The following is a 16,494-nucleotide window of genomic DNA, read 5'->3' as shown; positions in this document are numbered from 1 at the left end:
CGATCTACATGCAACCAATGAGCATGTAGATCGGCTATTTTCACACTATTTATCTGCGGAACCGAGTCACATTAAATGTAATACCTACAATTCCAAGTGCTTGTCAGGGTGGGGGTCCCCAGTTCAAATATGTTTATTTTTGGGGGTCACGGCCAAAAAGGTTTGAGAACCCCTGGTATAGAGCATTAACAAATTCATCCACCAGGGGCATTGAGTAACTCATTCTTATGACTTCCTATCTAGCCAAGCTTTATAAACTATACATTTTTTAAAGAGAAAAATATTTGACTTCAGTAAACAACGTTGAATAGTGACTTTGATATTCGAATATTCTAATATTTGGTGAATGCCCTACTCGTAATTAATTAGTTAGGTAGTGATGATGGTTTCTTACAGTACAGATAGTCTTTGCTCCTTTTGATAGTTGTCTGTGGTTTTTCCTCCAGGTCACAGGGGTGCAGCGTGTCTTCAGAATCCACTCGCTTGCTTCCCGTTCGGTCTTCAATGTGAGACGTATGGTAGCGCTGACTGCAGGGTGGTCGTATTCCGTCTGTGTCTCCTCAACGGAGCACACATGATAGTCAAACCCTGGTGGCAAGTATCTCTATAAAAATATAAATGGAATTATGTTATTAAATATAAACTCAGCACAAAAAGAAAGGAAACTTGACTTCGGTCCATTATATCTCCCCTTTAAAGGTTCTATATCATTTTTATCGTTGATTCGTCACCTTTACAACGAGGTACAGCTTGTAAGCATGGCAGGCATTCAAGGCATGAGCTACACAGCCAAACGTGTGGGTAGCGCCGACCAAAATGTTGCCAAAATGGAATACTGTTCTGCTGGCATTTACTCTCGTTATGGGCTTCCAACAAATTAACCAAAGTGAAATGAATAAACCCAGTAATACACCAGTTGTGACTGACCTGTAAACTGGGATACTGAGAAAGATGAACGTCTCCACATGGAATTAGGGAAGCGTATCTGAGAGGACAGACGAGAAAAACATTGTTATGAAGAGATGCATTTTCAAATGGCATTGTTATGATGCTTAATTACATCGCTTCGGCTACAGTTTAGGCAATTAGCAGACGCTTTTAATCCAAAGCGACTTACAATAAGCAGATAATACATCACTATAATAAACAAGATAATATTTCAGAGCATCAACAACAATAAACAAATGTATATGAATATCAATCTACAAAAACAATATGATCAGTAAAGAAAAAGGGATTCTAAAAAACCTAAAAACAAATGCCAACTAGCTTCATGAATGGTCATTGAGTGATTCAGTAGTGCTATGGGTTTATAGGTGGTTTATATTAGGTGGAGTCTGAAAAGGTGAGTCTTCAGTCCATAACTACATGAATTCATATGTGCTACATGTAAAAGGACAATGGCTAAGTTCAGAAACCCGTTTTTATTCTTTATTGTGGTGTGTTACATCTATAATTTTGCGAATGTCTGTCTGAGTGAGTGAGTGTCTGTCTGTCTGTCTGTCTGTCTGTCTGAAACAGCGTTTCTCCTCAGTGGCTGGAGCAATTGATCTGAAATCGCATCACAATTAGCATATGAACACACCTAACATAACTGTGAAGCCCGTTTGTCACTTTCACAAATCGTATGCTGTATATTAGCATTTTTATGGTGTATCTACTATCTATTCTGCATCTAGCTTGAGGCTCATCTATTCTGCATCTAGCATGAGGCAACATGTTTAACCAGCTCTCTCTGTGTGTGTGTGTGTGTGTGTGTGTGTGTGTGTGTGTGTGTGTGTGTGTGTGTGTGTGTGTGCAGGCAGGCGGGTGTGTGCGTGGGCGGGTGGGCGGGCGGGCTGGGGGGGGGGGAGCCATTAAACGAAACAGGTATTTCTTACATTGATGCTCCTACATATTATCATGCAAGCACCAGTTAAAGTTACTTTCCATCCCTCATATACTGTATGCACAGTGCACATCCCATAACCCACACACTGCACATCATTTTGGAGCTCATATCTTTGAACGGATAAGGGCTAGTAAACATAATACTTAAAGGCCCGCTGACACGCCACGAAATTACAATAGTATATGATACAGTAGATCACATGGTCTCTCTGAAAACGGCCTGACATAGTCTCAAACTATGAAACTCATGTCAGTGTAATCTGCCCCTCGCCCCCCAACAACAGCTGACCAGTGCAATAAGTAGTCTACAGTAAGTACAGTCAATTGATTTGATTGGCTTATAATTGCGCATTCCCACAATGACATCATAAACATATTAACTAATATTTTAAGATTACTTTTTAAAGTGACAGTACCCCTTTAGATGACAGTCCTACTTTAATACATAATACAATTAATTATATTGCCTACCTTATTGAATTGGCGAAATAGTTCTCCTCCCAGCAAATGTTGTTCTCCTGTCCTGTGTGCACGAGGTGTGTGTATGTGTGTGTGTGTGTGTGTGTGTGTGTGTGTGTGTGTGTGTGTGTGTGTGTGTCTATCCAATGAGACGCGTCGGTGGGCGTGGTCTGGGAGCGAGAAAAGGGGAGGTGGGGGTAGCGGGGGGCGATCAGGGGGTCCCTGTCCTGGCGTATCTTTTCCAAAGGGGGTCCGCGGGCTGATAAGTGTCAGTTTGGGGGGTCCTTCACATGACAAAGTTTTGAGAACCACTGCCACATTTTAATGTCACTCCATCAGTATTTAATTGACCACGTTTAAAACGATTTTAGATTTTGAAATAAAAATCCTCTCTCACACTTCTGCCTAGAATGTAACTATAAAGAAAGGGGCTTTAAGCCCCTTTTCGACTGCAGCTTTAGCACCACACCACACTACATGACACCACATAAACATGTATACATTTTCCATTACACAAAAGTACCCCTATATCGGTGAGAAACAAATTGAACCTTTTAACTGTGATTATAATACAATATACATTTATATTACAACTATCCTAATTATAATGCACTATAATGGATTATAACTGATTATAATACACTGTAAAGTATTAATGTATTACTATGATAATACACTATAATATAATATTATCATGTATTACAACTGTATCCTGGTGGTCTAAATGAAAAGTCAGTGAGTGATCAGTCATTATGAAGTGTTTGGCCCTGTTTGACCTAGCTCAGACCTTTGATTGATTGATTGAAGACTTAATTAGAAGTTTGCATAGGAAAAAGTACAATTTCATGACAGTACAGTTCACTGGTACAAGGTCTACTAAAAGGAGATCCTAGAAAAGACTAAGCTTATTTCCATTGGAAACCATTGAAGTAGACCTACTCTGGATTGGATACTTTTTAACTTTTTAGTACCACGTTTAGTACCGCTTTCACACCGCTCTACCCAGGTCCTTGTAGTGGAAAACCTGCCACAAGTGGTGTGGTGTTGGGCCATGTCAGCGGAAAATGGGCTTAAAAAGACCCGACCAACCTAACCTCGAGACACCAGGCTTTCTCGGGGGAAAAGCCTCAATTTAGCCTTTAAGGAAGGACCGACAAGCCTGTGGCTTCCTTTATAGGGGTCTAAATTGACCCTTACAAGTCTGTAATTGTGAGCCTGACGGGTCCATTTGGTTCCATTTGTACCCTATACACAGTTAAGAGGAAAGACCTCCACGTTTCAAAGTTTGAGAACCACTGGTCTGGTGTTTAAAAGCTAAGTTAGCCACATTGAGCTAAAGCTAAGGAGTGTAGTTTCTGTCCATAGAAAGGCAACACTTAGTTAGTTGTCACTTACTTGGTCTTGAACTGCAGACTGGGGTCCGCCATGCTGCTCACAACACGGGACACAAACACACTGTTTTACCAGATAATAAATCAATAATCAATAAAGTGTTGTTTTAGAGACACAGAGCACATTTACAACATCAACACAACCCACATGCTGCTGCTGCTGCTGCTGTGTCGCACGCATTGGGCGTCATCCAGACGCACGGCACGCCGATTGGCTGGAAGTAACCGTGAAACACAAACGACCGTCACGGATCAACCTGACGTGTTGTTGAGGACTTTAGCCAATTTGTCATGCACGTCTACACAAACCTTTATATTTTTTTAAAAAATAAAGTGCTTACTGAAGGCTCAAACATGTTACAATATGGTACGCTAAAGTAGAATTAGCCGTATTTTCCGAATTGTTCAATGAAAACATATGTTAATCCGATTGGAGGTCATTTCTTTGATTTTTCGACTCCGCGACCCCGTCGGTTGGGAGGAGTACTGCACTCTGATACATTCAAACATGTTTTAAGAAAATGGCGACTAATCAGAATAGAATGCTTTTTATTAAACAATACGGAGGATATGGGTAATGCTGCTTAAGCGTACCATGTTGTGACATCTTTGAGCCTCCAGTAAGCACGTTTGTTTTGAAATCTGAACGTTTGTGTAAACGTACGTGGTAAATTGGCTAAACTACTCAACACCAGGTTGAGATGACTGCGGTCACGCTATCTCCACTTCAGGAAAAGCTGGTCGCGCTATCCTCACTTCAAAATATGGTGCGCTTCTACACGGCTGTTTACGGTTTGACAAGGGGATGGTGCGTTCAAGGCGAGCTGGTAAATTAGAATTTCTAGACTTTCGAGACCAAGGGTGTATAAAATATTGAACTACATACTATTCAATCAACAGATGCTTTAAATTAGACCCCCCCCCCCCCCCCCCCACGTAGTGATGTCAGTAGCTCATATACACTGAATGAATATGATGCATAGTAGTGATGTCTGTAGCTCATACTGAATGAATATGATGTATAGAATAGTGATGTCTGTAGCTCATACACTGAATGAATATGATGTATAGAGTAGTGATGTCTGTAGCTCATATACTGAATGAATATGATGTATAGAGTAGTGATGTCTGTAGCTCATATACTGAATGAATATGATGCATAGAGTAGTGATGTCTGTAGCTCATATACTGAATGCATATGATGTATAGTGATGTCTGTAGCTCATATACTGAATGAATATGATGTAGTGATGTCTGTAGCTCATATACTGAATGAATATGATGTATAGAGTAGTGATGTCTGTAGCTCATATACTGAATGAATATGATGCATAGAGTAGTGATGTCTGTAGCTCATATACTGAATGAATATGATGTATAGTGATGTCTGTAGCTCATATACTGAATGAATATGATGTATAGAGTAGTGATGTCTGTAGCTCATATACTGAATGAATATGATGCATAGAGTAGTGATGTCTGTAGCTCATATACTGAATGAATATGATGTATAGTGATGTCTGTAGCTCATATACTGAATGAATATGATGTAGTGATGTCTGTAGCTCATATACTGAATGAATATGATGCATAGAGTAGTGATGTCTGTAGCTCATATACTGAATGAATATGATGCATAGAGTAGTGATGTCTGTAGCTCATATACTGAATGAATATGATGTAGTGATGTCTGTAGCTAATATACTGAATGAATATGATGCATATAGTAGTGATGTCTGTAGCTCATATACTGACTGAATATGATGCATAGAGTAGTGATGTCTGTAGCTCATATACTGAATGAATATGATGCAAAGAGTAGTGATGTCTGTAGCTCATATACTGAATGAATATGATGCAAAGAGTAGTGATGTCTGTAGCTCATATACTGAAAGAATATGATGCATAGAGTAGTGATGTCTTTAGCTCATATACTGAATGAATATGATGTAGTGATGTCTGTAGCTCATATACTGAATGCATATGATGCATAGTAGTGATGTCTGTAGCTCATACTGAATGAATATGATGTATAGAATAGTGATGTCTGTAGCTCATACACTGAATGAATATGATGTATAGAGTAGTGATGTCTGTAGCTCATATACTGAATGAATATGATGCATAGAGTAGTGATGTCTGTAGCTCATATACTGAATGAATATGATGTATAGTGATGTATGTAGCTCATATACTGAATGAATATGATGTATAGTGACGTCTGTAGCTCATATACTGAATGAATATAATGTATAGAGTACTGATGTTGTCTGTAGCTCATATACTGAATGAATATGATGTATAGTGATGTCTGTAGCTCATATACTGAATGAATATGATGTACAGAGTACTGATGTCTGTAACTCATATACTGAATGAATATGATGTATAGTGATGTCTGTAGCTCATATATCTTGAGTGGGACTTGGAATCACAATGTCTGGCTTTTGTGGGGCCTTCGCAGCTCCACTCGCATCCGACCGAGGGGCCTCCGCCTCGGACTCCAGAGTGGCAGACCCTTCACCCGGGGACCACCTCCAGGGACCCCTGGCGATATACCAGCGCCCTTGGGGATATAGAGACTTAGAACCGGGTGGCGAGGGGCCGACGCCGCTCCTTCTCGCATCCGACCGAGGGGCCTCTGCCGAGGGACCAACCAGGGACCCCCTGGAGCTCCGGGGACCCCCTCGCGCCGCTCTGATTTTTGGACCTCCAATGTTAACTACGATCGGACAATTATTTTTTTAGAAATTCGGGACTTTGACTTCGTAGACCCCCTCCAGGGGACCCATGGAACCCAGGAAAATTGACAGCGCCCCTGGCACTGCAGCGCACAAAAATCGACAAATATTACCATAATACATTCGCTATACAGCAAATAGTATAAAATCAGATAAAAATTAAGAAGTTTGTTACCATAAAACAACTTTGTCACCTTGTTCATGATGTACCTAAGTACCTCTAAAAATATTCCCAACCTGTTTTACAGTGCCAATAATTTATAATAAATTCGACAAATATTACCATAATCCATTCGCTATACAGCAAATAGTATAAAATCAGATAAAAATTAAGAAGTTTGTTACCATAAAACAACTATATCACCTTGTTCATGATGTACCTAAGTACCTCTAAAAATATTCCCAACCTGTTTTACAGTGCCAATAATTTATAATAAATTCGACAAATATTACCATAATCCATTCGCTATACAGCAAATAGTATAAAATCAGATAAAAATTAAGAAGTTTGTTACCATAAAACAACTTTGTCACCTTGTTCATGATGTACCTAAGTACCTCTAAAAATATTCCCAACCTGTTTTACAGTACGAATAATTTATAATAAATTCGACAAATATTACCATAATCCATTCGCTATACAGCAAATAGTATAAAATCAGATAAAAATTAGGAAGGTTTGTTACCATAAAACAACTATATCACCTTGTTCATGATGTACCTAAGTACCTCTAAAAAAATCCCAACCTGTTTTACAGTGCCAATAATTTATAATAAATTCGACAAATATTACCATAATCCATTAGCTATACAGCAAATAGTATAAAATCAGATAAAAATTAGGAAGGTTTGTTACCATAAAACAACTATATCACCTTGTTCATGATGTACCCAAGTACCTCTAAAAAAATTCCCAACCTGTTTTACAGTGCCAATAATTTTTCATAAATTCGTCAAATATTACCATAATCCATTCGCTATACAGCAAATAGTATAAAATCAGATAAAAATTAAGAAGGTTTGTTACCATAAATCAACTATATCACCTTGTTCATGATGTACCTAAGTACCTCTAAAAAAATTCCCAACCTGTTTTACAGTGCCAATAATTTTTAATAAATTCGTCAAATATTACCATCCATTCGCTATACAGCAAATAGTATAAAATCAGATAAAAATTAAGAAGGTTTGTTACCATAAAACAACTATATCACCTTGTTCATGATGTACCTAAGTACCTCTAAAAAAATTCCCAACCTGTTTTACAGTGCCAATAATTTTTAATAAATTCGTCAAATATTACCATAATCCATTCGCTATACAGCAAATAGTATAAAATCAGATAAAAATTAGGAAGGTTTGTTACCATAAAACAACTATATCACCTTGTTCATGATGTACCTAAGTACCTCTAAAAAAATTCCCAACCTGTTTTACAGTGCCAATAATTTTTCATAAATTCGTCAAATATTACCATAATCCATTCGCTATACAGCAAATAGTATAAAATCAGATAAAAATTAAGAAGGTTTGTTACCATAAATCAACTATATCACCTTGTTCATGATGTACCTAAGTACCTCTAAAAAAATTCCCAACCTGTTTTACAGTGCCAATAATTTTTAATAAATTCGTCAAATATTACCATCCATTCGCTATACAGCAAATAGTATAAAATCAGATAAAAATTAAGAAGGTTTGTTACCATAAAACAACTATATCACCTTGTTCATGATGTACCTAAGTACCTCTAAAAAAATTCCCAACCTGTTTTACAGTGCCAATAATTTTTAATAAATTCGTCAAATATTACCATAATCCATTCGCTATACAGCAAATAGTATAAAATCAGATAAAAATTAGGAAGGTTTGTTACCATAAAACAACTATATCACCTTGTTCATGATGTACCTAAGTACCTCTAAAAAAATTCCCAACCTGTTTTACAGTGCCAATAATTTTTAATAAATTCGTCAAATATTACCATAATCCATTCGCTATACAGCAAATAGTATAAAATCAGATAAAAATTAGGAAGGTTTGTTACCATAAAACAACTATATCACCTTGTTCATGATGTACCTAAGTACATTTAAAAAAATTCCCAACCTGTTTTACAGTGCCAATAACTTTTAATAAATTCGTCAAATATTACCATACAGCAAATAGTATAAAATCAGTTAAAAATTAGGAAGGTTTGTTACCATAAAACAACTATATCACCTTGTTCAGGATGTACCTAAGTAACTCTAAAAAAATTCCCAACCTGTTTTACAGTGCGAATAATTTATAATAAATTCGACAAATATTACCATAATCCATTCGCTATACAGCAAATAGTATACAATCAGATAAAAATTAAGAAGGTTTGTTACCATAAATCAACTATATAACCTTGTTCATGATGGACCTAAGTACCTCTAAAAAAATTCCCAACCTGTTTTACAGTGCCAATAATTTTTAATAAATTCGTCAAATATTACCATCCATTCGCTATACAGCAAATAGTATAAAATCAGATAAAAATTAAGAAGGTTTGTTACCATAAAACAACTATATCACCTTGTTCATGATGTACCTAAGTACCTCTAAAAAAATTCCCAACCTGTTTTACAGTGCCAATAATTTTTAATAAATTCGTCAAATATTACCATAATCCATTCGCTATACAGCAAATAGTATAAAATCAGATAAAAATTAGGAAGGTTTGTTACCATAAAACAACTATATCACCTTGTTCATGATGTACCTAAGTACCTCTAAAAAAATTCCCAACCTGTTTTACAGTGCCAATAATTTTTCATAAATTCGTCAAATATTACCATAATCCATTCGCTATACAGCAAATAGTATAAAATCAGATAAAAATTAAGAAGGTTTGTTACCATAAATCAACTATATCACCTTGTTCATGATGTACCTAAGTACCTCTAAAAAAATTCCCAACCTGTTTTACAGTGCCAATAATTTTTAATAAATTCGTCAAATATTACCATCCATTCGCTATACAGCAAATAGTATAAAATCAGATAAAAATTAAGAAGGTTTGTTACCATAAAACAACTATATCACCTTGTTCATGATGTACCTAAGTACCTCTAAAAAAATTCCCAACCTGTTTTACAGTGCCAATAATTTTTAATAAATTCGTCAAATATTACCATAATCCATTCGCTATACAGCAAATAGTATAAAATCAGATAAAAATTAGGAAGGTTTGTTACCATAAAACAACTATATCACCTTGTTCATGATGTACCTAAGTACCTCTAAAAAAATTCCCAACCTGTTTTACAGTGCCAATAATTTTTCATAAATTCGTCAAATATTACCATAATCCATTCGCTATACAGCAAATAGTATAAAATCAGATAAAAATTAAGAAGGTTTGTTACCATAAATCAACTATATCACCTTGTTCATGATGTACCTAAGTACCTCTAAAAAAATTCCCAACCTGTTTTACAGTGCCAATAATTTTTAATAAATTCGTCAAATATTACCATCCATTCGCTATACAGCAAATAGTATAAAATCAGATAAAAATTAAGAAGGTTTGTTACCATAAAACAACTATATCACCTTGTTCATGATGTACCTAAGTACCTCTAAAAAAATTCCCAACCTGTTTTACAGTGCCAATAATTTTTAATAAATTCGTCAAATATTACCATAATCCATTCGCTATACAGCAAATAGTATAAAATCAGATAAAAATTAAGAAGGTTTGTTACCATAAATCAACTATATAACCTTGTTCATGATGGACCTAAGTACCTCTAAAAAAATTCCCAACCTGTTTTACAGTGCCAATAATTTTTAATAAATTCGTCAAATATTACCATAATCCATTCGCTATACAGCAAATAGTATAAAATCAGATAAAAATTAGGAAGGTTTGTTACCATAAAACAACTATATCACCTTGTTCATGATGTACCTAAGTACATTTAAAAAAATTCCCAACCTGTTTTACAGTGCCAATAACTTTTAATAAATTCGTCAAATATTACCATACAGCAAATAGTATAAAATCAGTTAAAAATTAGGAAGGTTTGTTACCATAAAACAACTATATCACCTTGTTCAGGATGTACCTAAGTAACTCTAAAAAAATTCCCAACCTGTTTTACAGTGCGAATAATTTATAATAAATTCGACAAATATTACCATAATCCATTCGCTATACAGCAAATAGTATACAATCAGATAAAAATTAAGAAGGTTTGTTACCATAAATCAACTATATAACCTTGTTCATGATGGACCTAAGTACCTCTAAAAAAATTCCCAACCTGTTTTACAGTGCCAATAATTTTTAATAAATTCGTCAAATATTACCATAATCCATTCGCTATACAGCAAATAGTATAAAATCAGATAAAAATTAGGAAGGTTTGTTACCATAAAACAACTATATCACCTTGTTCATGATGTACCTAAGTACCTCTAAAAAAATTCCCAACCTGTTTTACAGTGCCAATAATTTTTCATAAATTCGTCAAATATTACCATAATCCATTCGCTATACAGCAAATAGTATAAAATCAGATAAAAATTAAGGTTTGTTACCATAAATCAACTATATCACCTTGTTCATGATGTACCTAAGTACCTCTAAAAAAATTCCCAACCTGTTTTACAGTGCCAATAATTTTTAATAAATTCGTCAAATATTACCATCCATTCGCTATACAGCAAATAGTATAAAATCAGATAAAAATTAAGAAGGTTTGTTACCATAAAACAACTATATCACCTTGTTCATGATGTACCTAAGTACCTCTAAAAAAATTCCCAACCTGTTTTACAGTGCCAATAATTTTTAATAAATTCGTCAAATATTACCATAATCCATTCGCTATACAGCAAATAGTATAAAATCAGATAAAAATTAGGAAGGTTTGTTACCATAAAACAACTATATCACCTTGTTCATGATGTACCTAAGTACCTCTAAAAAAATTCCCAACCTGTTTTACATTGCCAATAATTTATAATAAATTCGACAAATATTACCATAATCCATTAGCTATACAGCAAATAGTATAAAATCAGATAAAAATTAGGAAGGTTTGTTACCATAAAACAACTATATCACCTTGTTCATGATGTACCTAAGTACCTCTAAAAAAATTCCCAACCTGTTTTACAGTGCCAATATTTTTTAATAAATTCGTCAAATATTACCATAATCCATTCGCTATACAGCAAATAGTATAAAATCAGATAAAAATTAGGAAGGTTTGTTACCATAAAACAACTATATCACCTTGTTCAGGATGTACCTAAGTAACTCTAAAAAAATTCCCAACCTGTTTTACAGTGCGAATAATTTATAATAAATTCGACAAATATGACCATAATCCATTCGCTATACAGCAAATAGTATACAATCAGATAAAAATTAAGAAGGTTTGTTACCATAAATCAACTATATAACCTTGTTCATGATGGACCTAAGTACCTCTAAAAAAATTCCCAACCTGTTTTACAGTGCCAATAATTTTTAATAAATTCGTCAAATATTACCATAATCCATTCGCTATACAGCAAATAGTATAAAATCAGATAAAAATTAGGAAGGTTTGTTACCATAAAACAACTATATCACCTTGTTCATGATGTACCTAAGTAACTCTAAAAAAAGTCCCAACCTGTTTTACAGTGCGAATAATTTATAATAAATTCGACAAATATTACCATAATCCATTCGCTATACAGCAAATAGTATAAAATCAGATAAAAATTAGGAAGGTTTGTTACCATAAAACAACTATATCACCTTGTTCATGATGTACCTAAATACCTCTAAAAATATTCCCAACCTGTTTTACAGTGCCAATAATTTATAATAAATTCGACAAATAATACCATCCATTCGCTATACAGCAAATAGTATAAAATCAGATAAAAATTAAGAAATTTGTTACCATAAAACAACTTTGTCACCTTGTTCATGATGTACCTAAGTACCCCTGAAAATATTTTTCTTATGTGAGGGGGCTCCCTGGTGCCTCAGCGTGCCCACCGAAAAGAAAAAAGGAAAAACGGAAAGATTGGAAAGGGAAAAAACAGTGTAGCACCGCCTCGGACACCCGGAGAGTGCGCTCTCACTGACAGCAACCGACTCGGCCGTGGACTTCGGAGATCGGGATGATCTTGCTCGGCGGTGTCTCGGGGCGGGCGGCGACACCCACGCGTTTTGGTAGGGGGGAGTTTTGGGTCTGGGCGTCGGTCCGGGTTCGAAGTGGGAGGTTGGGGGTCGGGGGACTGGAACGATCCGCCTGGGCGGCGCCGTGGGGCGAACGACGCCGCCCACGCGTTTGGTTAGGGGGGAGTTTGCGCCCCGGCTTCGGTCCGGGTTGGAAGTCGGAGGGGGGGATTCGGGACTGGAACGGTACGGCTTGGCGACTTCGTGGGGAGAGCGCCGGCACCCGCGCGTTTTTCCGGAGTCGTGGCCTCGGCGTCGGTCCGGTTTGGAGGTGCGGGGTCGGTTGTTGGGGGATGGGGGTGGCCCGGCTAGGCGGTGTCGAGGGCACCCGCGCGTTTTTCGGTTTCGGGCGGCGCCGTCGTCCCGTGGTCCCGGCGGCGGTCTCGGAGCGGCAGGCGTGTTCCGCCGTGCGTGCGGGATCGGGAGTTTGAGACGCGGGCGGGCGGCGCCGACGCGTTTTCGGGGTTTGTGTCTCGGCGTCGGTCCCGGTTCGGGGTGGGGTATCGGTCGGGGGTTGGGATGAACCCACTCGGCGGCGCCGTGGGGCGAACGGCGGCCCTCACGCGTTTTGGGAGATTATGTCCCGGCGTCGTTCGGGGTTCGAGGTCGAGGGGGGACTTGGGGGGAAGGGGGAGGGGGTGAGGGGAGAATGAGGCCACTCAGCAGCGGCGCGCCACAGCGGACTGTGCCGCCGGCAGTTTTCCGCTAGTAGCATCATCGTGGCCTGTGGGGAAAGGGGAAGTGAAAGTGGAGGGGGGGGGGGGGCTATTTACAGGTAGGTCCGGTCCGTTTTTAAAGGGGCGTTTTTTTTTATATATATATTTTTTTTATTTTTTACATTTTTTATATATATTTTTTATTTTTTTATATATATTTTTTATTTTTTTATTTTTTTATATATTTTTTATTTATTTTTTAATATATATATATTTTTTTTTTAATATATTTTTTTTATTTTTGTTTTTTTTTGGGGGGGGGGGGTTTGTGTTTAGTCTAACTGGACCCGGGATTGGGAGGGCTTGTCTCTGCGTTGAGCCGGTAATATTTGTCGAATTTATTATAAATTATTGTCACTGTAAAACAGGTTGGGAATATTTTTAGAGTTACTTAGGTACATCATGAACAAGGTGATATAGTTGTTTTATGGTAACAAACCTTCCTAATTTTTATCTGATTTTATACTATTTGCTGTATAGCTAATGGATTATGGTAATATTTGTCGAATTTATTATAAATTATTGTCACTGTAAAACAGGTTGGGAATATTTTTAGAGTTACTTAGGTACATCATGAACAAGGTGATATAGTTGTTTTATGGTAACAAACCTTCCTAATTTTTATCTGATTTTATACTATTTGCTGTATAGCTAATGGATTATGGTAATATTTGTCGAATTTATTATAAATTATTGGCACTGTAAAACAGGTTGGGAATATTTTTAGAGTTACTTAGGTACATCATGAACAAGGTGATATAGTTGTTTTATGGTAACAAACCTTCCTAATTTTTATCTGATTTTATACTATTTGCTGTATAGCGAATGGATTATGGTAATATTTGACGAATTTATTAAAAGTTATTGGCACTGTAAAACAGGTTGGGAATTTTTTTAAATGTACTTAGGTACATCATGAACAAGGTGATATAGTTGTTTTATGGTAACAAATTTCTTAATTTTTATCTGATTTTATACTATTTGCGGTATAGCGAATGGATTATGGTAATATTTGTCGAATTTATTATAAATTATTGTCACTGTAAAACAGGTTGGGAATATTTTTAGAGGTACTTAGGTACATCATGAACAAGGTGAAATAGTTGTTTTATGGTAACAAACCTTCCTAATTTTTATCTGATTTTATACTATTTGCTGTATAGCTAATGGATTATGGTAATATTTGTCGAATTTATTATAAATTATTGGCACTGTAAAACAGGTTGGGATTTTTTTTAGAGGTACTTAGGTACATCATGAACAAGGTGATATAGTAGTTTTATGGTAACAAACCTTCCTAATTTTTATCTGATTTTATACTATTTGCTGTATAGCGAATGGATTATGGTAATATTTGACGAATTTATTAAAAATTATTGGCACTGTAAAACAGGTTGGGAATTTTTTTAGAGGTACTTAGGTACATCATGAACAAGGTGATATAGTTGATTTATGGTAACAAACCTTCTTAATTTTTATCTGATTTTATACTATTTGCTGTATAGCGAATGGATTATGGTAATATTTGACGAATTTATTAAAAATTATTGGCACTGTAAAACAGGTTGGGAATTTTTTTAGAGGTACTTAGGTACACCATGAACAAGGTGACATAGTTGTTTTATGGTAACAAACTTCTTAATTTTTATCTGATTTTATACTATTTGCTGTATAGCGAATGGATTATGGTAATATTTGACGAATTTATTAAAAATTATTGGCACTGTAAAACAGGTTGGGAATTTTTTTAGAGGTACTTAGGTACATCATGAACAAGGTGATATAGTTGTTTTATGGTAACAAACCTTCCTAATTTTTATCTGATTTTATACTATTTGCTGTATAGCGAATGGATTATGGTAATATTTGTCGAATTTATTATAAATTATTGGCACTGTAAAACAGGTTGGGATTTTTTTTAGAGGTACTTAGGTACATCATGAACAAGGTGATATAGTAGTTTTATGGTAACAAACCTTCCTAATTTTTATCTGATTTTATACTATTTGCTGTATAGCGAATGGATTATGGTAATATTTGACGAATTTATTAAAAATTATTGGCACTGTAAAACAGGTTGGGAATTTTTTTAGAGGTACTTAGGTACATCATGAACAAGGTGATATAGTTGATTTATGGTAACAAACCTTCTTAATTTTTATCTGATTTTATACTATTTGCTGTATAGCGAATGGATTATGGTAATATTTGACGAATTTATTAAAAATTATTGGCACTGTAAAACAGGTTGGGAATTTTTTTAGAGGTACTTAGGTACACCATGAACAAGGTGACATAGTTGTTTTATGGTAACAAACTTCTTAATTTTTATCTGATTTTATACTATTTGCTGTATAGCGAATGGATTATGGTAATATTTGACGAATTTATTAAAAATTATTGGCACTGTAAAACAGGTTGGGAATTTTTTTAGAGGTACTTAGGTACATCATGAACAAGGTGATATAGTTGTTTTATGGTAACAAACCTTCCTAATTTTTATCTGATTTTATACTATTTGCTGTATAGCGAATGGATTATGGTAATATTTGTCGAATTTATTATAAATTATTGGCACTGTAAAACAGGTTGGGATTTTTTTTAGAGGTACTTAGGTACATCATGAACAAGGTGATATAGTAGTTTTATGGTAACAAACCTTCCTAATTTTTATCTGATTTTATACTATTTGCTGTATAGCGAATGGATTATGGTAATATTTGACGAATTTATTAAAAATTATTGGCACTGTAAAACAGGTTGGGAATTTTTTTAGAGGTACTTAGGTACATCATGAACAAGGTGATATAGTTGATTTATGGTAACAAACCTTCATAATTTTTATCTGATTTTATACTATTTGCTGTATAGCGAATGGATTATGGTAATATTTGACGAATTTATTAAAAATTATTGGCACTGTAAAACAGGTTGGGAATTTTTTTAGAGGTACTTAGGTACACCATGAACAAGGTGACATAGTTGTTTTATGGTAACAAACTTCTTAATTTTTATCTGATTTTATACTATTTGCTGTATAGCGAATGGATTATGGTAATATTTGACGAATTTATTAAAAATTA

The 16,494-nt window shown here is 35.5% G+C and overlaps 1 protein-coding gene across 1 annotated transcript in view; it reads right to left on the bottom strand.

Annotated features, from left to right (window-relative positions):
• The window catches only part of tbl3 (transducin beta like 3), a 55,375-nt gene extending 51,492 nt beyond the window's left edge, over positions 1–3,883 (bottom strand). The window contains exon 1 of the mRNA XM_080724766.1: positions 3,745–3,883. Within this exon, the coding sequence (XP_080580892.1) occupies positions 3,745–3,776 (32 nt within the window). The 5' untranslated portion in view covers positions 3,777–3,883. The remainder of the gene's footprint in view (positions 1–3,744) is intronic.
• Between the last annotated feature and the right edge of the window lie 12,611 nt (positions 3,884–16,494).

Source organism: Nannobrachium achirus, assembly GCF_963921795.1.
Source record: "Nannobrachium achirus genome assembly, chromosome: 4".
In the NCBI taxonomy this organism is placed as follows: domain Eukaryota; kingdom Metazoa; phylum Chordata; class Actinopteri; order Myctophiformes; family Myctophidae; genus Nannobrachium; species Nannobrachium achirus.
This window is presented reverse-complemented; position numbering and strand designations above follow the sequence as displayed.